The sequence below is a fragment of the Lampetra planeri genome, chromosome 30 (genome assembly GCF_965212315.1).
Source record: "Lampetra planeri chromosome 30, kcLamPlan1.2.h2, whole genome shotgun sequence".
NCBI lineage: Eukaryota > Metazoa > Chordata > Hyperoartia > Petromyzontiformes > Petromyzontidae > Lampetra > Lampetra planeri.
Window position 1 is genome coordinate 9,440,695 of NC_136136.1, and position 20,367 is coordinate 9,461,061.

The 20,367-nt window shown below is 51.8% G+C and overlaps 1 protein-coding gene across 1 annotated transcript in view; it reads left to right on the forward strand.

Annotated features, from left to right (window-relative positions):
• Positions 1-516: 516 nt before the first annotated feature.
• LOC144728748 (estrogen-related receptor gamma-like) overlaps positions 517-20,367 on the forward strand; it is a 53,687-nt gene continuing 33,836 nt past the window's right edge. Inside the window, exons 1-2 of the mRNA XM_078608356.1 lie at positions 517-575; positions 3,778-3,984. Of these exons, the coding sequence (XP_078464482.1) occupies positions 517-575; positions 3,778-3,984 (266 nt within the window). The remainder of the gene's footprint in view (positions 576-3,777; positions 3,985-20,367) is intronic.

Genomic DNA, 20,367 nt, shown 5'->3' on the forward strand with positions numbered 1-20,367 from the left:
CTCCCTCTCCCTCCCCCAGTACGCAGTTGTCCCACATCGGACTCTAATTGGGCTACCCTCCCGGCCAGCCTCCCTACGGTCGAGCGTAGTTCCCCCATCTCAGACTGGAGGGTCTTCATATTTTTATTCGCTTCCTCGCGTACCTGGGTTACCCTCTCCCCTACTTGGGTTACCTTACCGTCCATTCGATCTAATCGGCCAGCAATATCTCCCATGCCGGTCTGTAACCCAGCTACCCAACCCGGGGTTGTCTCGCGGGGTCTCTGGGCCTCTCTTGCCCGTCTCCCTATGGGGCTGGTGGGCTCATCCTCATCCTCCTCCTCGTCAGGGATCAGGCTCGCCACGGTGTACTCCTGTCCCGACCCTCGGAGCTGCGCGCGTTCGCTGGAGAGCTCCTCACACTCCAGCGCTTGCTCGACTAGGGTATCGAAAGGGAGGCCTGCGCTACTCTTTTTGGGCTGCCACCACGCGGTGCGAGCTAGGTACCTGAGTAGCTTGTCTGCAGCTAGCGCGTCAATGACCTCCTTCGAGAACTCTGGACGGGCGATCCGGGTTAGTGATCGCACGTCCTCAGCGTAGTCTCGGAAGTCCTCGCCAGTTTGGCGTCGGCGCGCCTCTAAGGCCGTCTTCGCCCGTATCGCGTTGCGCGTGCCGAAACGCAGGTCTAATCTACGCATTAGTTCTTCTAGTTGGGTTTGCGCGCTTTCGGGTAGTGCCTCTACAAAGTCGGCTGCCCGCCCATCTAAGTTTAACGTAAGATGTCGCAACGCCTGCGAGTCCGACCAGCCATTAAGCTCTTTAGCCCCTATGATATTACGGGAAAACGCTTTCCATGTAGGGGTCCCCTGGCCGGTGAACACATGCCTTACCTTTGCGTGGAGTAGCGCGCCACCTTCCCGTGAAGATGTGAGGGTTCGTACGACTTCTGACACCATGTTGTTGGGGCCGCTGGTCCCCGAAGTCCCTCCCTGCTCCGTGCCTATGGCAGGGGCTCTGCCGTGCGCCGACCCCTCGCTGCTCTGCGAGCAGCTGCTGCCATCGCTGGGCTCATCGCCCGACGGCTCCCCTCCCTGGTCCGTCCCTCCGCGAGCTCGTGTGAGAGGCATAGCTCGCCGCACGCCCTCGTTCACCTGCAGACGCTGCGTTGTCTCTCCACGGATCACGCGCTATTAAATGGGGGTCAGGGGTCGGAGGACGAACGACGCTGCCCTCACACTGCGCGAGTCCCGGCGGCGACAGACGGAGCGGGGACCTGCGGACGCACCGACCCCTTCCCCCACACTACGAGCGCACACACCTGCACACACGCGACACCCACTCGTGCGCCGCTCTACGCAGCGCTCACTCACGTGGCGAACCATTGTGTACACACGCGCACCCACACGTTCACACTGCTCGACAAGATCACGCGAGGCCACGCTTCTCTATTAATGATTTATTATTCGCTACCTGGTAACTAATGTTGAATCAGTGAGTCGACGAGGCTGGCCTATTCCACTAAACCTGTACCTATTCCTTATCTATCGGCTATTATCCTACTTCACCTTCTTACTCCCTGTTAGATGCCCACGGCGGTTCGTTGATCCCGTACTCGCAGCGTGCCTCGATGCGTCTCACGGACGTTCGGGTCGCTGGACTGGAGTCAAGAGAGAGCCCGATTTCCCCTTTGCGCCCACTATTTATCCTCCCTACCTCAAAGGGTGTCGGCTCTGAACAATGGGCTCGCGCCCCTCTGGCACGCGCACCGCGGTTCCGGGAGCCTGTGATATGCTAATCAGTGTGCGGCGTTGCGCGGCGTAAATTCTAATTAATCCCTTTACCTCCCTAACAATGGTGCCTGCGCGCTCAAGCGTAATTATCCCAACCATCCGTGACTATGCGCAAGAGCCCCTGCGGTCCCGCTACTCATGCTGTCCCGTCCCTCCCCTGCTTGCCCCGTCGACACGTGGGTGGTGTGTGTGGGGGATGCGCTTCAACCGCGGTGGCCGAATGCCCCTCGCCGCGGCCATACCATCTTAAGGCAGGCCGCAGCGCCGCGGTGCAACGTAGCGTCGGGGGAGGCCGTCCAATTCCCTGATCGCCGGAAACCGTGAGAGTTAATCCCGATAAGGGTTTCTCGGATAAAAACCGGTCGATCAGGTGACCTTCCCTTCCAGCTCTATGGGGGGGGGGGAAATGCGTGCGGGTGTGTTCATGTGAGGTGAGGTGAGGGGGACGAGGGGTTGGCTCCGTTGCTTGGTGGTGGCGAGGTCGGGGATGCGGCGCCTGCCGAACGGCTTCGTGGCGGCGGCATCACAACTGCGCCTGTTTGTTGTTTGGGACGTTCTTCCATGTAAGTTCTTAATAGGCGTACCAAAATGTAATTACATGACATGTAGGCTGTGTGTGGCGGGATATATAAACTTTTAGGTTGAGGTGTAGATTTGTGCAGTAGTTTCAGGCTGCCGCGCCCGCCGCAATAAGTTATAATGTCACGTTGTAAGCCTCATTTTGGCGCCCCTTTACCTTGGCGCCCGGGGACATATGTACCCCCCTGCCCCCCCCTCGCTACGCCTCTGGTGTGTGTGTAACACTGTGTGTGTGTGGGTAACACTGTGTGTGTGTTGGGGGTAACACTGTGTGTGTGTGGGTAACACTTTGTGTGTGTGTGTAACACTGTGTGAGTGTGTTAGGGGTAACACTGTGAGTGTGTTAGGGGTAACACTGTGTGTGTGTTAGGGGGTAACACTGTGTGTGTGTGTGGGTAACACTGTGTGTGTGTTGGGGGTAACACTGTGTGTGTTGGGGTAACACTGTGTGTGTGTGTTGGGGGTAACACTGTGTGTGTTGGGGGTAACACTGTGTGTGTGTGTTGGGGGTAACACTGTGTGTGTGTGTAACACTGTGTGTGTGTAACACTGTGTGTGTGTGTGTTATTGTTCGCCTGACCAATTAGGCCGGCAAATTAAGCCATAACCGAGCACTTTTCTTCATTAAGCGTCAAAAATTATTTTTCAGCAGCTGCTCAGATTGTTTATCGATCTCCGCGCGCGTGGCTCCGCCTCGCAAATAATAAACAACAACAACAACAACTCCCCCACCACCACCAGCACACTCAGCGCGTCGCGTTCGCTACGAGTGCAGCCCGTGACCGCGCACGTGCCCCTACAAAGACAAAGATCCCCCCCCCTCGACTTAGCCTTCGGGGCAAGTGCTAACGAGCGACTGGCACCTAGGAGGACCGGCTCGGCACACGAGGTTTGCGTGTGCGGGTGGGTTACCAGCATCTCACGCCCGACCGCATTCGTTTCCCTTGGTAAGCGACGTTAACACAGGTACTCGTTTGAGGCTGAGTCGACCTAGGGGAGGGGCCCAGGACCCGTAGCGCAGTGCGCTAACCACGGCGCTGTCGATCTCAAACACTCACCCACTCGTGATACGTGACGACACTGGACACCTGTGAAAACGAGAATCTTTCTCTACACTGGAGGAATCCGATGGGCTGTAAAGCTCTTTGTTCCACAGATGTCCCACTCCCTTGTGTGCTGTTCCGTGACGATTATCTGTACCGGTCCTGGGCCTCCCCTAGGTCGACTCAACATCGCATGAGTAGCTGTCGCGGTCTGTACAACATCGCCACTGGGCAGACAAAGGCGGCCGGGCGTGGTTTCTGGCTACGCACCTGTGGCCTTAATAGGTGCTCGCTAACAGAACTCGCCCCAACAGTCTGTTAAGGCTACACGGAGGAGACGGGGGGAGGGTCTTTGTGTGTGCTTGTGTCGCTGTGACTCTGTGTAGCACTGGCAACATCCAGCACGAGCGGGAAGCAGGAGGAGGAGGAGGGTGCAGACGGATGTTGGAGATCTCAGCTCTGGGGGTCACCGTGCCGGAGCGAGGGTCTGACCTCCACATACTTCATCATCTTAACGAGCCTCTCGCAGACGTGCGGCCTGGAGTCGGGGTGTGCGTGCGGAAGGAGGAGGACGACACGGCAGATGGAGGGACGTGAGGAGGGAGGAAGAGAGGAGGAGGAGGAGGATCTGAGGCATTGCGCGCGCACTTCCCGGCAGCTCTCGCTTGCACTCGCGTTGGTTAATTGGGCGTCGTGGTGGTGGTGGTGAGATGTTGACTCCCTCGCCTGGTACACAGGAGGTTGTGGGTTTGATCCCGACCCTGACGCCTGCTGCTGTATATTTGGAGTTTGCGTGTCTCTCTCTCATCATCATCATCATCAAGCTGGCTAGGAGATGTTGACTCTCGCCTGGTATACAGAATGTTGTGGGATCGATCCCGATCCTTACGCCTGCTGTGTATTTGGAGTTTGCGTGTCTCTCTCTCTCATCATCATCACGGTGGCTAGGAGATATTGACTCCCTCGCCTGGTATACAGGAGGTTGTGGGTTCGATTCAAACCATGACGCCTGCTGTATATTTTGAGTTTTCGTGTCTCTCATCATTATAAAGGTGGCTAGGAGATGTTAACTGCCTCGCCTGGTATACAGGAGGTTGTGGGTTCGATCCCGACCCTTACACCTGCTGTATATTTGGAGTTTGCGTGTCGCTCTCCCCATGATCGCGTGGATTTTTTTTTTTATCCGAGTCCTCCGGTTTTCCCTCCACATTTCGAACCATGCATTTCGAGTATTTGGCTGCTACAAATGTCCACGTGACAAGCCACTTCGTTGAACCATCATTTGTGTGGCCAGGTCGCTTCAGACATAGAGCTACATGGCTCAGTGGGCCTTACCTGGTAAAATAAACAACATTTTAAAATAGTTTTTTTTTAAATTAACCCCGAGACGGAGACCGGAGGACAAATCCGCACCGATTGCCATTTCGCTTCATTTCAGGCAGTGCGACATTTCAACCGCAAAAGTCCCGGAACGCTTTTCCGGAAATTATTTTGGCACCCAGACAAATAAATCCATCCCGCCTGTTAATGCCGTTACAGTTACAATCTATAATACAATTATACTGCATAGTACAGGGTGTTTCAAAGAGATGGAACCAATTTCAAAGAAGTATATTTCACGATGGCAACATATTACAATTACACGAAAAGTTACAAACGGTTTAATGAGTTATCAAGTTTCACTAACCATTTTATAAATGCTCTATGTGCCCTCCACCTGCTGTACGGACAACATCGAGGCGATAGTTGCATTCGTCCCAAACGCCTCTCTTCTCACGTTTTCCTCTGAGGTGCGTGGTCGCCCTGTGCTCTTCCCCTTACATCAACAGCCCGTTTCTTCAAATTGTCGATACCAACGACGAATGTTCTTTGACATTGGCGAATCAATGCCAAAACACCGGTGAAACGCACACTGCACCGTAATTACGGATTCAGTCTTGCTGAACTGCAGAACGCAAAACGCCTTGTATTGTGGGGTCACCGTCTCGCGAATGACTGAGGCTAGGGGCTGTTTGTGCGGTGTAGGAGGCATCTTGCGGTAATCATTTGAAACTCGATGCCCCGCCCTTTCAAGTGGTAAGAGTTTCATTCATGGGCGGTTCGTGGTTGCAGAGATATAGCGATTTCAAATCGGGTCCATCTTTTTCAAACACCCTGTATTGTGATGGACAGGCATAGCTTGTACTCTAGTGGCAGTGCCTTACGTCTATAATCCATACTCAAAAGCCTCAGTGAGGTCCTGCAATGACGCGTATTACTAATTATTTGAACACGAGTATGTGTGTGTGTCGTGTGTGTGTGCACGTGTTTGTGTTTAAAGGGGAGCGGTGGCGTAGCGATTAGCGCACTGCGCTACGAACTCGGCAAAACCAAAGTTCGATACCCGCTAACGACCAATAACAGTGGCGAATATATGAACCGGTCCTGGGTCTCTCCTGGGTCGACTCAGCCTCAAAGGAGTACATGGTGCGGTGTGAAAACATCAGCAGTGGGGAGACAAAGGCGGCCAGACGTGGTCCTGGCCACCAACTCTCTCGCGTGCTGACCCTAATTAGACATCCGCTCACAGAACTTGCCCCAACAGTCTGTTGAGGCTACACGAGGGATCTTTGTCTTTGGTATAGGGCTATGTACGAATATTAAACGTTCAACGCAAACATACGCTCAAAAAAAACCGTAAGACCAACGATTAAGATTGGGAAATGCTGCAGTAAAACTGCAATGGGCCAGAGGATATGTACTGTGAGGAAGGGTCATTGCCCGAATCGTCGCCTATTTGTTTTACTCGTTAAGGCCGCACGGTGTTATTGACTGATGTGTTGAGCGTTATTGTTATTAGCCGTGCTTGTGCACCACGACCAACGCAGCAAGACGCAGCGCCGCCAACGCAATTTGCTTTAATTTCCAAAGGGGGCGGGGTGGGGGGAAGGTGGCCTAAGTGAAGTTTACAATCGCAGCTCAGGGCGCAAATTGTCAGTATTTGTCATCGCCTGACAGCTGCTGCTGGAAATCAGATGAATCGAGGTGAGTGGGGGGGGGACACGCCCAGTGGCGTGGTCGGCACGGGCCCCGGTGCAACGAAACCAAATGTGCCACCACCTCCCCTCCCATCCAATTACCCCCCCCACCTCACCCCACACCACCCCAACCTCCCTCACCACCCCCTCCGCATCTTATCCCGGCGTCCGAGCCCCTCCAATCCGTTGAGGGATGGGGGGGGGCGTTGCAGCTTCACCGCCTGCGCACTCGATAGCGAACGCCACTGAGCAAACCTCAGAGAGCAGATAAGCGGTGTAAACAACGCGTGGATTCTAACGATGCAGCCCTCCTCCTCCTCCTAACCACGTGGAGAACGGTGGCCACGTGCATCTCCCACCCACGTGGGGCACCCCGCCGTGAACCTTCGACTCCGTTCGTGTCGAGTCCAAGCATCGCCGCCGCTGCTGGAGGAGGAGGAGGAGGATGGTCGTGCTCCGTGCTAATTCGTGACTCCCCGTCGCATTGCTACTCCGAGACAAACATTGCAGCGACACACGCGGATTACGCAAAGCGTTGCAGAGAGGTTTATGAGACGTGTCCACTGTTGTGTGTCTGTGTCGTGTGTTCTTCAAGTGGGGAGCGGTGGTGTAGCGGTTAGCGCGCTGCGCTATGAACCCGGCGACCCGAGTTCGATTCCCGCTCACGGCCAACACCAGTGACGATTATCTGAACCGGGCCTCCCCTAGGTCTATTCAGCCTCAAATGAGTACCTGGTGCGGTGTGTAAACATTGCCACTAGGGATACAAATGCGGTCGGGCGTGGTACTGGCCACCCACCCCCTCGTGTACCGTTCCGGCATTCATAGGTGCTTACTAACAGCACTTGCCCCTACAGTCTGTTAAGGCTATACGGGGGATCTTTGTCTTCAAGACGCGCTCTATCCGGGTGCTCAAATGGTTGAATAAAGGACGTGTGACAAAATGTTCGTTTGATGGACTGTCGTAGAGAGTTGCGTGACACGTGGTGATCAAAGATCTCGGTGGGGTCACGTCTGGTGTAGGGGGAGCGGTGGGGTTCGACTCCCGTGTGAGGACGTTACAACAACAAACAGCACAAAAAACACGGTCGTAGTGTGAAGTACATTAAAGGTAAACAAATCAACCAAACACAAAAAACGAAACCATCCCCATCCTACCAGGCAAAGCCCCACTGCACGCGGTCACAGGCCTGAATATTTTGTTGACATTTGTCACATTTATTCTGGAGGGCCACACTGACTGAGTCCCCCAGGACTTGTTTTCAGAGTTTGTGTGTTCTCTCTCTCCCCCTGTTCTGCGTGGATTTCTTTCTGAGTTCTCCGGTTTCCTCCCATAGCGGTGTAGCTGGTATTGAACAATAACCACATATCAATTCTGAATTACCTGCAAATGGCCCAATTGTAAACACACACAGCAGCAGCATCGCTTCCCAATTGCCAAAACCTGCCAAGACCTTCCTGAAAATGAGTTTTGAGACTCAGTATGCCTCTCCTGGGTAAAACAAGCGTAACATTAATCGTGGAATTTAACTTGTTAAATTAATCGCATGCATTAGAAGTGGGCGCCATGGTTAATAAATGATACTCGTTAACAATTGCGATCGCAATGTTTGTACTATTGTGTTGTTGTTATTATTATGTATCTCATCTAACCATTGTTAATTATCTTCACGAGAAGTGGTGGGGAAATGTTCTAGATTGAAGTGTGTGTTTGTTATTTTAGTCACAACGCTGCGGCCGTGATTTGACGATGACAACCATCGCTGCGAACCGCCTGCCCAAGACCACCATCATCACCGCCATCAAGACAAAGATCCCCCGTATAGCCTTAACAGACTGTCGGGGCAAGTGCTGCCATCGAGCAGCACCTACGAAGGCCGCCACGGCACACGAAGGGGGTGGGTGGCCACCCAACACAACGTCCGGCCGCCTTTGTCTCCCCGGTGCCGATGTGTACACGCCGCACCGGGTGCGACTCGTGTAAGGCCGAGTAGACCTAGCGGAGTCCCGGGACCGGATCAAATCTTCGCACGCGAATCGTTTATTGGTTGTGAGCGCGAATCGAACGCGGGTGGCCGGGTTCGTAGAATCGTAGCCCCAGCGCGCTAACTAATGCACTACCACTCCCCACTACCACAACCACCACCACCATCGCCAACACACCACCACTATCATGGCCAACACCATCATCGTAATCTACTCACTCACAGTCCTAGAGCGTGATCGACTGTACCGGGCAACAAATGAACTCGGTCAGAGTGAAGACGCAAGACTCGGATAATGTCGCAGTCGCCTTGCTCAAGCCCGCAGTGACTGCACGGAGGAAGAGCGCTCAAATCAAGCCGCGTACGGTGCGAAAGAAGCCCAACGTACATAGACAACACCAGATTGAGATCACAGATGTTGCGTGAACGCGTGATATCGGGAGGCGGAGGTAAGCGAGCATTGACGCGTGATGTGTGATTCTAAATGTGGAGGAAACAACCGGAAGATTAAAAAAATAATTCACGCGACCACTGGGAGAGAGAGAGAGACACGCAAAACTCCAAATGTACAGCAGGCGTCAGGGTTGGGATCGAACCCACGACCTCCTGTATACCAGGCGAGGGAGTTAACATCTCCTAGCCACCTTGATGATGATCAGAGAGAGAGACACGCAAACTCGAAATATACAGCAGCAGGCGTCAGGGTTGGGATCGAACCCACGACCTCCTGTATACCAGGCGACAAGGCCGTAGCCATGGAGTCAACATTGGGGGGGACCAAATCTTCCAGGGGGTCTGGGGTCCCCCCTAGAAAAAAAATCTAAATTTGAAAACGAATTTCCTGCCTGAAATATAAAAAAAATTACCAACTTTTTATTTATTTTTAACAATAATGTTTAATAGTGTATTGTATTACATTAAATTTTTTTAATTTTTTACCTTTTCTTGTTTCATTGTATGTAATGGCAGAGATTAGGGATTAAAAAGTACAACCATAACCACAATCATATAAACAGAAATCTATGCATTGTTATATGAAGACAAGTCCAGATATTGTAGCCAAGGTTTAGCAAATTGTTTTTATTTACATAGCATCGCAATTTTTTTAATAGTAATATATTGGGGGGGACATTTTAAGTATAATATCTATCCCAATATCTATTATAATTACGGACTTGCCAGGCGAGGTAGTTAACATCTCCTAGCCATCGTGATGATGATCAGAGAGAGAGACACGCAAACTCCAAAATACAGCAGGCGTCAGGGTCGGGATCAAACCCACGCCCTCCTGTATACCAGGCGAGGTAGTTAACATCTCCTAGTCACCGTGATGATGATCAGAGAGAGAGACACGCCAACTTCAAATATACAGCAGGCGTCAGGGTCGGGATCAACCCACGACCTTCTGTACACCAGGCGAGATAGTTAACATCTCCTAGCCACCTTGATGATGATCAGAGAGAGAGACACGCCAACTCCAAATATACAGCAGGCATCAGGGTCGGGATCAAACCCACGTCATCCTGTATACCAGGCGAGGGAGTGAACATATCCTAGCCACCTTGATGATGATCAGAAAGAGAGACACGCAAACTCCAAATATACAGCAGGCGTCAGGGTCGGGATCAAACCCACGCCCTCCTGTATACCAGGCGAGGTAGTTAACATCTCCTAGCCACCGTGGCGCCAGGTAGCAGCATGGAGGGGGTCTCGGCTTTCCGCAGAGGGCTTCCCAAACGTCACGCAGGGGAGTGTTCCGGTCACGTTACCTCTTGGAGTGCTGCCATCACCATCAGCCATGATCGACCCACTGCTGGATGAAGACCTGCCCAAGCCGTCGCTGACAAGTGTTCACAGAACCCCATCCCAGTGGTGCATCGTGTACGTCCGTCCCTCGCTGTAGGCGTGCGTGCACAGGTGTGCACAGGTGTGCACAGGTGTGTACAGGTGTGGTACAGGTGTGCACAGGTGTGCACAGGTGTGTACATGTGTGCACATGTGTGCACAGGTGTGTACAGGTGTGGTACAGGTGTGTACAGGTGTGCACAGGTGTGTACAGGTGTGCACATGTGTGCACAGGTGTGTACAGGTGTTGTACAGGTGTGTACAGGTGTGCACATGTGTGGCACAGGTGTGGTACAGGTGTGTACAGGTGTGTACAGGTGTGCACAGGTGTGCATGTTTCAGTATCATGCATATCCGTATACGTGGGTGTAATGTAATTTAAACAGTCGTTCAAGATTGCGTATGTGCCTCTATTATACCGGGTGTACAGCGGTATTGCGGTGGTGAGCGCACTGCACTACGAATCCGGCAACCCGAGTTCGATTCCCGCTCACGACCAACACCAGTGACCAATATATTAACCAGGTTCTTGGGTCTCGCATAGGTCGACTCAGCCTTCAAGGAGTTACCCATGGCGCGGTGTGTGTAACATCGCCTTCATAGGTGCTCGCCAACAACGCTTGCCCCAACAGTCCCTTATATAGATCTATAACTGCGTGTCTTTGTGTTATATAGATATAGAACTGCGTGTCTTTGTGTTATATAGATTTAGAACTGCGTGTCTTTGTGTTATATCGATATAGAACTGAGTGTATTTGTGTTATATAGATATAGAACTGCGTGTCTTTGTGTTATATCGATATAAAACTGCGTGTCTTTGTGTTATATAGATATAGAACTGCGTGTCTTTGTGTTATATCGATATAGAACTGAGTGTATTTGTGTTATATAGATATAGAACTGCGTGTCTTTGTGTTATATCGATATAAAACTGCGTGTCTTTGTGTTATATAGATATAGAACTGAGTGCATTTGTCCCGCGGGACGCAACGAACCGGGCAGCGAGTTCAATCTCCACACCGACTCCACGCGCGCGCCGTTTGCGACCTGAATTAGACGCTTTCTTACGGCACTTGCCCACAAATCATGAAGAGGCTATACGGGGCAGGGAGCGCCTTTGTCTTTGTAACGCATCGAGGAATCCGCGAGTCGCGTTCCGCGGCGCGGCTATCGTTTTCAATTTGGACGCGAAGACGGCTTGTCGATGCTAAAAATTAAAAGCTCTCGTTTGAAGTGACCTTTAATTGTGCTACGATCATAGTAAACAGCGGGGCTCGATATAGAGCGTGCACACACACACACGCGCGCACACACGTGTACATACACACACTCATCATACACACACAGCACACACACGCGCTCACACACACAGCACACACACGTGTACACACACACACGTGTACACACACACAGGAGATACACACACACGTGTACACACACAGCACACCCCACACACACTCCACACACACAGCACACACACGTGTACACACACACAGGAGACACACCCATCATACACACACAGCACACACAACACACAGCACACACACAACACAACCCACACACAGCACACACACAACACACCCACACACAAAACACCCCACACACAACACACACACAACACACCCCACACACACAACACACCCCACACACCCCACACACCCCACACACACAACACACCCCACACACAACACACACAACACACACACACAACACACCCCACACACAACACACACAACACATCCCACACACAACACACACACAACACACCCCACACACAACACACCCCACACACAATACACCACACACACACCCCACACACACACCCCACACACAACACACCCCACACACAACACACCCCACACACACAACACACCCCACACACAACACACAACACACCCCACACACACAACACACCCCACACACCCCACACACAACACACACACCCCACACACAACACACCCCACACACACAACACACCCCACACACAACACACCCCACACACACAACACACCCCACACACACAACACACCCCACACACACAAAACACCCCACACACCCCACACACAGCACACCCCACACACAACACACCCCACACACACCACACACAATACACACAACACGCCCCACACACCCCACACACAACACACACACAACACACCCCACACACAACACACACAACACACCCCACACACAACACACCCCACACACACACACAACACACCCCACACACAACACACACAGCACACCCCACACACAACACACACGCATGAGCACACACGCACAGCAACAACAACCGCCGTTCGCCACTCGGTGGCGGTGACGACACCACGACGCTTGTGCCAGGCTAGGTGCACTCCGAGGCCACGTGAAGTTGTCGAAGGAGAGCTGACAGCAGATCTCGGGACACACGCGCACATACGACAGACATTGTATGTGTGCGCTTCTATGGACTCTGTGTTGGAAGAGCGGTGGTGCAGCGGTTAGCGCGCTGCGCTACGAACCCGGCGACCCGAGTTTGATTCCCGCTCACGGCCAACACCGGTGGCGATTATCTGAACCGGTACCTGGGCCTCCCCCAAGTCGACTCGGCCTCAAACTAGTACCTGGTGCGGTGTGTAAACATCGCCACTGGGGAGACAAAGACGGGTCGAGCGTGGTGCTGGCCACCCACCCCCTCGTGTGCCGTGCCGGCCTTCATAGGTGCTCGTAAACAGCGCTTGCCCCAGCAGTCTGTTGAGGCTACACGGGGGATCTTTATATTTGTACTAGATGTAAGATCGGTGATTACAGACAAAATGTCATTTATTTAAAGCACCCCACGTTAGGCACACTCCGTGCCGTCAGCTCACCTCACCGCGCGTCCTCGCGATACATTGTGTAGTGGATAGGCGTAGCTTGTACTAGTGGTAGTGCCTTACGCCGGTAGGCAATGCGGTACTCTAATTCAGCCGGCCTTGTAGGAAAATATCGGGTTGAGAAATTAATTCCCGGCTTACACGTACACGCAGATAAACACAGACGTTTAAAACAAGGGTCTCCGTTTCAGCAGTAAATACTTATGTATGTTGGACTTCTTTCGCACCGTACGTAGCCAAGCGTGCTAATCGGAGGTGCGGGGGAAGGACAACAAACTAAGCACAAAAAGAGATGAGTTTGCAATCCGGATGACTTAAAAGTGCGTAGCTCCCAGTGGAAGGAAGAACGTTCCAGACGGCCGCAGAAGCGCATCTGAAAGCGCCACGCGATGCGGTGGCCACCGTCTTTGTTGGATGGCGAGTCTAAAGCCTCTGCGATTAGGGTCCATGCTCCTTATATGCCGTGCCGCCTTTGTCTCCCCACTGCCGATGTCCACGCATTGAGCTATCCAATTGGTTCACTCGTTTATGGTTCAGTCGATCACAATGTTTTCTTCTATACCACTTCCCGATTGATTCACAAACACAGAGACAAAGATCCCCCGTATAGCCTTCACAGACTGTTGGGGCAAGTGCTGTTAGCGAGCACCCATGAAGGCCGGCACGGCACACGACGGGGTGGGTGGCCAGCACCACGTCCGACCGCCTTCGTCTCCCCAGTGGCGATGTTTACGCACCGCACCAGGTACTCATTTGAGGCCGAGTCGACTTAGGGGAGGCCCAGAATCAGTTCAGATAATCGTCACAGGTTTTAGCCGTGAGCGGGTATCGAACTCAGGTCGCCTGGTTCGTAGCGCAGCGCGTCAACCGCTACACCACCGCATACACACACACACATGCACGCGTGTACATACACACGAAAAACAAACATCCCAGGCGAAGGCGCAGCCCTGCAATAGCTCCTCACACGACTGCTGGCGGATGGCGCCGCCAGCCGAGGAGGAGCTATTTGGGCCTTCACCTCCACGCAGACGTCCAACAAACAAAACAACTGTGATGCAGAGGCGATGATACCCACACCTTGACCCACCACACTCGACGTGATGATCGACGAACTCACTGGTTGGTGTTACATTGCTGGGTGGAACAGAGCGAGCAGCAGCAGAAGCGGCAGGGGGAGGGTTTACGAGACCAGTCCCATTGTTTCGACTGCCGCACGCGGAGATCGAAAAGGGCGACCTCTGGCTTGCGAGTCGCGTCTCTTTCAGTGATCGTTCGACATCGGCATCATTCCGTCTCGACTCGAGCATTTCCCAACAGTGTTACGGACCCACACACGTGCCCGTTATTCGTAAAATAAATAACTTTTTGCGCATTTGTAATGGCCCCCTGACAATCCACTGCTGGATGAAAGCCTCCTCCCCTCGCCGTGTGGCTCATGGGGGTTGTTCGACTCGACTGCACCACGCTGGTCAGTGGGGGGGGGGCTCGTGAAGCGGGGGATGACCGGGTCTCGTAAGGCAGTGCGCTAACCAATGCACCACCGCTCCCCCCGTGTTCATGTGCGTGTGTGTCTGTGTGTGTGTGGGGAGCGGTAGTCCAGTGGTTAGCGCACTGGGTTAAGAACCCTGTCACCCGAGTTCAATTCCCGCTCACGACCAATAATAGTGGAGAACATTTGAACCGATCTTGGGCATCCCCTAGGTCGACTCAGCCGTAATAGTGTACCTGGTGCTGTGTGTAAGCATCGTTATTGGGGAGACAAAGGGGGCCGGGCTTAGTGTTGATAAGTGTTGTACGTGTTTCTGAATGAGAGTTTGTGTGTCTGTGTGTAGGTAGTGTTGCTGAATGAGAGTTTGTGTGTCTGTGTGTAGGTGAGTGTTGCTGAATGAGAGTTTGTGTGTCTGTGTGTAGGTGAGTGTTGCTGAATGAGAGTTCTTGTGTCTGTGTGTAGGTAAGTGTTGCTGAATGAGAGTTTGTGTGTCTGTGTGTAGGTGAGTGTTGCTGAGAGTTTGTGTGTATGTGTGTAGGTAAGTGTTGCTGAATGAGAGTTTGTGTGTCTGTGTGTAGGTAGTGTTGCTGAATGAGAGTTTGTGTGTCTGTGTGTAGGTGAGTGTTGCTGAATGAGAGTTAGTGTGTCTGTGTGTAGGTGAGTGTTGCTGAATGAGAGTTTGTGTGTCTGTGTGTAGGTAAGTGTTGCTGAATGAGAGTTTGTGTGTCTGTGTGTAGGTGAGTGTTACTGATTGAGAGGTTGTGTGTCTGTGTGTAGGTGAGTGTTGCTGAATGAGAGGTTATGTGTCTGTGTGTAGGTAAGTGTTGCTGAATGAGAGTTTGTGTGTCTGTGTGTAGGTGAGTGTTGCTGATTGAGAGTTTGTGTGTCTGTGTGTAGGTGAGTGTTGCTGAATGAGAGTTTGTGTGTCTGTGTGTAGGTAAGTGTTGCTGAATGAGAGTTTGTGTGTCTGTGTGTAGGTAAGTGTTGCTGAATGAGAGTTTGTGTGTCTGTGTGTATCTAAGTGTTGCTGAATGAGAGTGTGTGTGTCTGTGTGTAGGTGAGTGTTGCTGAATGAGAGTTTGTGTGTCTGTGTGTAGGTAAGTGTTGCTGAATGAGAGTTTGTGTGTCTGTGTGTAGGTAAGTGTTGCTGAATGAGAGTTTGTGTGTCTGTGTGTAGGTAAGTGTTGCTGATTGAGAGTTTGTGTGTCTGTGTGTAGGTAAGTGTTGCTGAATGAGAGTGTGTGTGTCTGTGTGTAGGTAAGTGTTGCTGAATGAGAGTTTGTGTGTCTGTGTGTAGGTAAGTGTTGCTGAATGAGAGTTTGTGTGTCTGTGTGTAGGTGAGTGTTGCTGAATGAGAGTTTGTGTGTCTGTGTGTAGGTGAGTGTTGCTGAATGAGAGTTTGTGTGTCTGTGTGTATGTCAGTGTTGCTGAATGAGAGTTTGTGTGTCTGTGTGTAGGTAAGTGTTGCTGAATGAGAGTTTGTGTGTCTGTGTGTAGGTGAGTGTTGCTGAATGAGAGTTTGTGTGTCTGTGTGTAGGTGAGTGTTGCTGAATGAGAGTTTGTGTGTCTGTGTGTAGGTAAGTGTTGCTGAATGAGAGTTTGTGTGTCTGTGTGTAGGTGAGTGTTGCTGAATGAGAGTTTGTGTGTCTGTGTGTAGGTGAGTGTTGCTGATTGAGACGTTGTGTGTCTGTGTGTAGGTGAGTGTTGCTGAATGAGAGGTTATGTGTCTGTTTGTAGGTAAGTGTTGCTGAATGAGAGTTTGTGTGTCTGTGTGTAGGTAAGTGTTGCTGAATGAGAGTGTGTGTGTCTGTGTGTAGGTGAGTGTTGCTGAATGAGAGGTTGTGTGTCTATGTGTAGGTGAGTGTTGCTGATTGAGAGTTTGTGTGTCTGTGTGTAGGTAAGTGTTGCTGAATGAGAGTTTGTGTGTCTGTGTGTAGGTGAGTGTTGCTGAATGAGAGTTTGTGTGTCTGTGTGTAGGTAAGTGTTGCTGAATGAGAGTTTGTGTGTCTGTGTGTAGGTGAGTGTTGCTGAATGAGAGTTTGTGTGTCTGTGTGTAGGTGAGTGTTGCTGAATGAGAGTTTGTGTGTCTGTGTGTAGGTGAGTGTTGCTGAGTGAGAGGTTGTGTGTCTGTGTGTAGGTAAGTGTTGCTGAATGAGAGTTTGTGTGTCTGTATGTAGGTAAGTGTTGCTGAATGAGAGTTTGTGTGTCTGTGTGTATCTAAGTGTTGCTGAATGAGAGTGTGTGTGTCTGTGTGTAGGTAAGTGTTGCTGAATGAGAGTTTGTGTGTCTGTGTGTAGGTGAGTGCTGCTGAATGAGAGTTTGTGTGTCTGTGTGTAGGTAAGTGTTGCTGAACGAGAGTTTGTGTGTCTGTGTGTAGGTGAGTGTTGCTGAATGAGAGTTTGTGTGTCTGTGTGTAGGTGAGTGTTGCTGAATGAGAGTTTGTGTGTCTGTGTGTAGGTGAGTGTTGCTGAATGAGAGTTTGTGTGTCTGTGTGTAGGTAAGTGTTGCTGAATGAGAGGTTGTGTGTCTGTGAGTAGGGAAGTGTTGCTGAATGAGAGATTGTGTGTCTGTGTGTAGGTAAGTGTTGCTGAATGAGAGTTTGTGTGTCTGTGTGTAGGTAAGTGTTGCTGAATGAGAGATTGTGTGTCTGTGTGTAGGTGAGTGTTGCTGAATGAGAGTTTGTGTATCTGTGTGTAGGTGAGTGTTGCTGAACGGGAGTTTGTGTGTCTGTGTGTAGGTGAGTGTTGCTGAATGAGAGGTTGTGTGTCTGTGTGTAGGTAAGTGTTGCTGATTGAGAGGTTGTGTGTCTGTGTGTAGGTGAGTGTTGCTGAATGAGAGGTTGTGTGTCTGTGTGTAGGTGAGTGTTGCTGAATGAGAGTTTGTGTGTCTGTGTGTAGGTAAGTGTTGCTGAATGAGAGATTGTGTGTCTGTGTGTAGGTGAGTGTTGCTGAATGAGAGTTTGTGTATCTGTGTGTAGGTGAGTGTTGCTGAACGGGAGTTTGTGTGTCTGTGTGTAGGTGAGTGTTGCTGAATGAGAGGTTGTGTGTCTGTGTGTAGGTAAGTGTTGCTGATTGAGAGGTTGTGTGTCTGTGTGTAGGTGAGTGTTGCTGAATGAGAGGTTGTGTGTCTGTGTGTAGGTGAGTGTTGCTGAATGAGAGGTTGTGTGTCTGTGTGTATGGGATAGCGACAGAGGGCAGGGGTAGTGTAGAGGGTAGCGCACTGCGCTCCCAACCTGGCCGACCGAGATCGTTTCCAGCTCAGCCAACATCGGTGACGAATATCTGGAAACCGATTCTGGACCTCCCCAAGATCGACTTAGCCTTAAATGAGTTTCACACCCCCCCCCACCCTCACCGGGAAGGCATAGGCGGTCCGGCCGGGTTCTGGCCTCCCACCCCTTAACAGCACTTGCGCCAACACAAAGACGGGGGATCTTTGTCTTTGTGTCATGTGTCGTGTGTGTGCACGTGTGTGCTTTGGGAGCCGTAACCGTTGCACTACGAACTCGGTGACCCAAGTTCCATTCCCACTCACGGCCACCATCGGTGACGATTATCTGAACCGGTGACGGGTCTCCCGTAGGTCGACTCAGCCTTAAAACGAGTACCTGGTGCGGGGCATAAAAACATCAGCACAGGGGAGACAAAGGCGGCCGGGCTGGCCCACCCATCCCCTCGCGTTCCGTCCCGGCCTTCATAGGTGCTGCTCTCAAACAGCACTTGCCCCAACAGCCTGTTCAAGGCTATACGGGCTATCTCTGTCTTTGTGTGTGTGCTATGACACGGGGAGAGTGGGGGGTGCGTGGTGGATGATGTGGGGGGTGGGAGCGAATGCCGCTGCTGGTGATGCTGCTGCGTGTCTCTTATAAAGAGGGGACGGCATTGCCACGCACTCAACTCGGAGCTCTCCACGGCCGCGGAAACTCTGCTCAGATGCCCAGGTAGAGAGAACCACGTGCATGCATCAGCAGCAGCATCAGCAGCACTGCCGTCACTAGCACAAGGCAGTACACCACTGAACGATCCGGTCGTCCGCGTAGCCGATACAGACTTTTTTGGGCAAGTGTCTCTTTCTTATCGAGCACGAGAGCGATGGCGTGCCAAGCACCCCGCCCGGCCGCCTTTGTCTTTCCAGTGATGGTGTTTATTACACATCCGATAACTAATTCAATAATAATACACACACACCTTCTGTGTGTAGTCCGAGTTGTATAGCACACAGGCGGGAGAGTAGCAAGTGTGGCGCTGCTCAACAGAGCGGGCGTGTCAATGAGTCAGTTGGTAAACATTCCACGTTCCCACGGCGGGGACCCGTCTGTCCGCAGACAAATCACCGTCGGTGCGGTGCATAGAGAACGGTGTTCATTGGTCTGCGCGTGCTGCGTACACTGAGATACAACGTTCTCTCGCAATGGAAATGTCAGCGGTTAATTACGTACAGTATAAGGGTATATATATATATTTACTCTTAAAATGTTAACAGTTTACTTTTTAGGTGTGCGTGTGTGCGTGTGTGACACCGGCGGATAAATTGTTTGCTGCTTGTAAATGACCGTACCACGTAGCCAGCCGACTGGCACGGTTGGCGTTGTACGGTGCGCAAAAAGAGGTTCAAGTTCGAAGTGGTGCCCAGCGCACACGGACTATGACGTGTCCGCTGTGTGTCTCGTGATGGAGAAGGGTTGGTAGCGAGAGGTATCGTGTGTTTGGGGGGGGGGGGGTACATTGAACACGTGGGTCCCTTTCGCAGCAGCGGCGGCTTCTGGCTGGCCGTCGGGACAAAGACGGCGGTCACCGCATCGCGCGCTTTCAGATGCGCTTCTGCGGCCGTCTGGAACGCTCTTCCCGGAGATATTAGGAAGCCATTGGGCGCTACGCACTTTTAAGTAATCCGGATTGAAAAGTAATTTCGTTAGAGCTGATTGTTGTGTTTCGTTGTCCTACCCCCGCACCTCAGATTAGCACGGTTGGCTACGTACGGTGCGAAAAAAGTTCAACATACAGTACATGCGTAATACATATATTTTTTAAGAGGACATATTGTGCGCTTGAGTAAACTGTGTGTCGTACACCCTACTCCACCCGACACGGCCAATCGGTAAAGTTGCCACGCGCACAACGAACGTGGCCTATTAATGACGCCTTCGGCAGCGATCCACACCGCATTTAAACCAAAAAAAATCGTGCAACTATGAGCCAGAATTGTAGTCGTTCGCGCACCGCGTTGTGAACGCCGTCATCTCAGGTCGGCTCCCGGCCACAACCAAACTGCGAGCGTCAGTTGGCGAGATATCAGAATCGGAATTTTTATTTTCACCGGAGGTATGCGATGAGCTATAAAAGATATTTTTTTTTTCTTCCCACGGATGTTCACAGATACATCCGAAGCGTTATCCGCAGGTTCCCTCCCCTGACTCTCACCGGCCCGCACCGACCGGCGCGGTGAAGTATGGTCAAACAAAAACACACCGTGACGCGTGCCGCGAACGCGTACGAGCAAGCCTTACTTCCTTCTCCGTCTGTCTTTCCGACAGACCTGTTCTTCGCCTGAGGACGGCTGCTGACTTGACCGAAAGAACCAAAAGATGTATCCCTACAGTCACGAAAGCTTTAAATCGAAATTTCTCTTCAGTCTGTTTAGGCTCCGCGATGTGAACCCTTTAGAATTGGAGCCAGATGCGAGCTCCTCACTGGGGGTGAATCCACGGCGGCTCCATTCAGCACATTCAGGTGGTCTCAGTCAGATAGATAATCGCGTCACAGGAGTAAGCGGAATAGCGTAT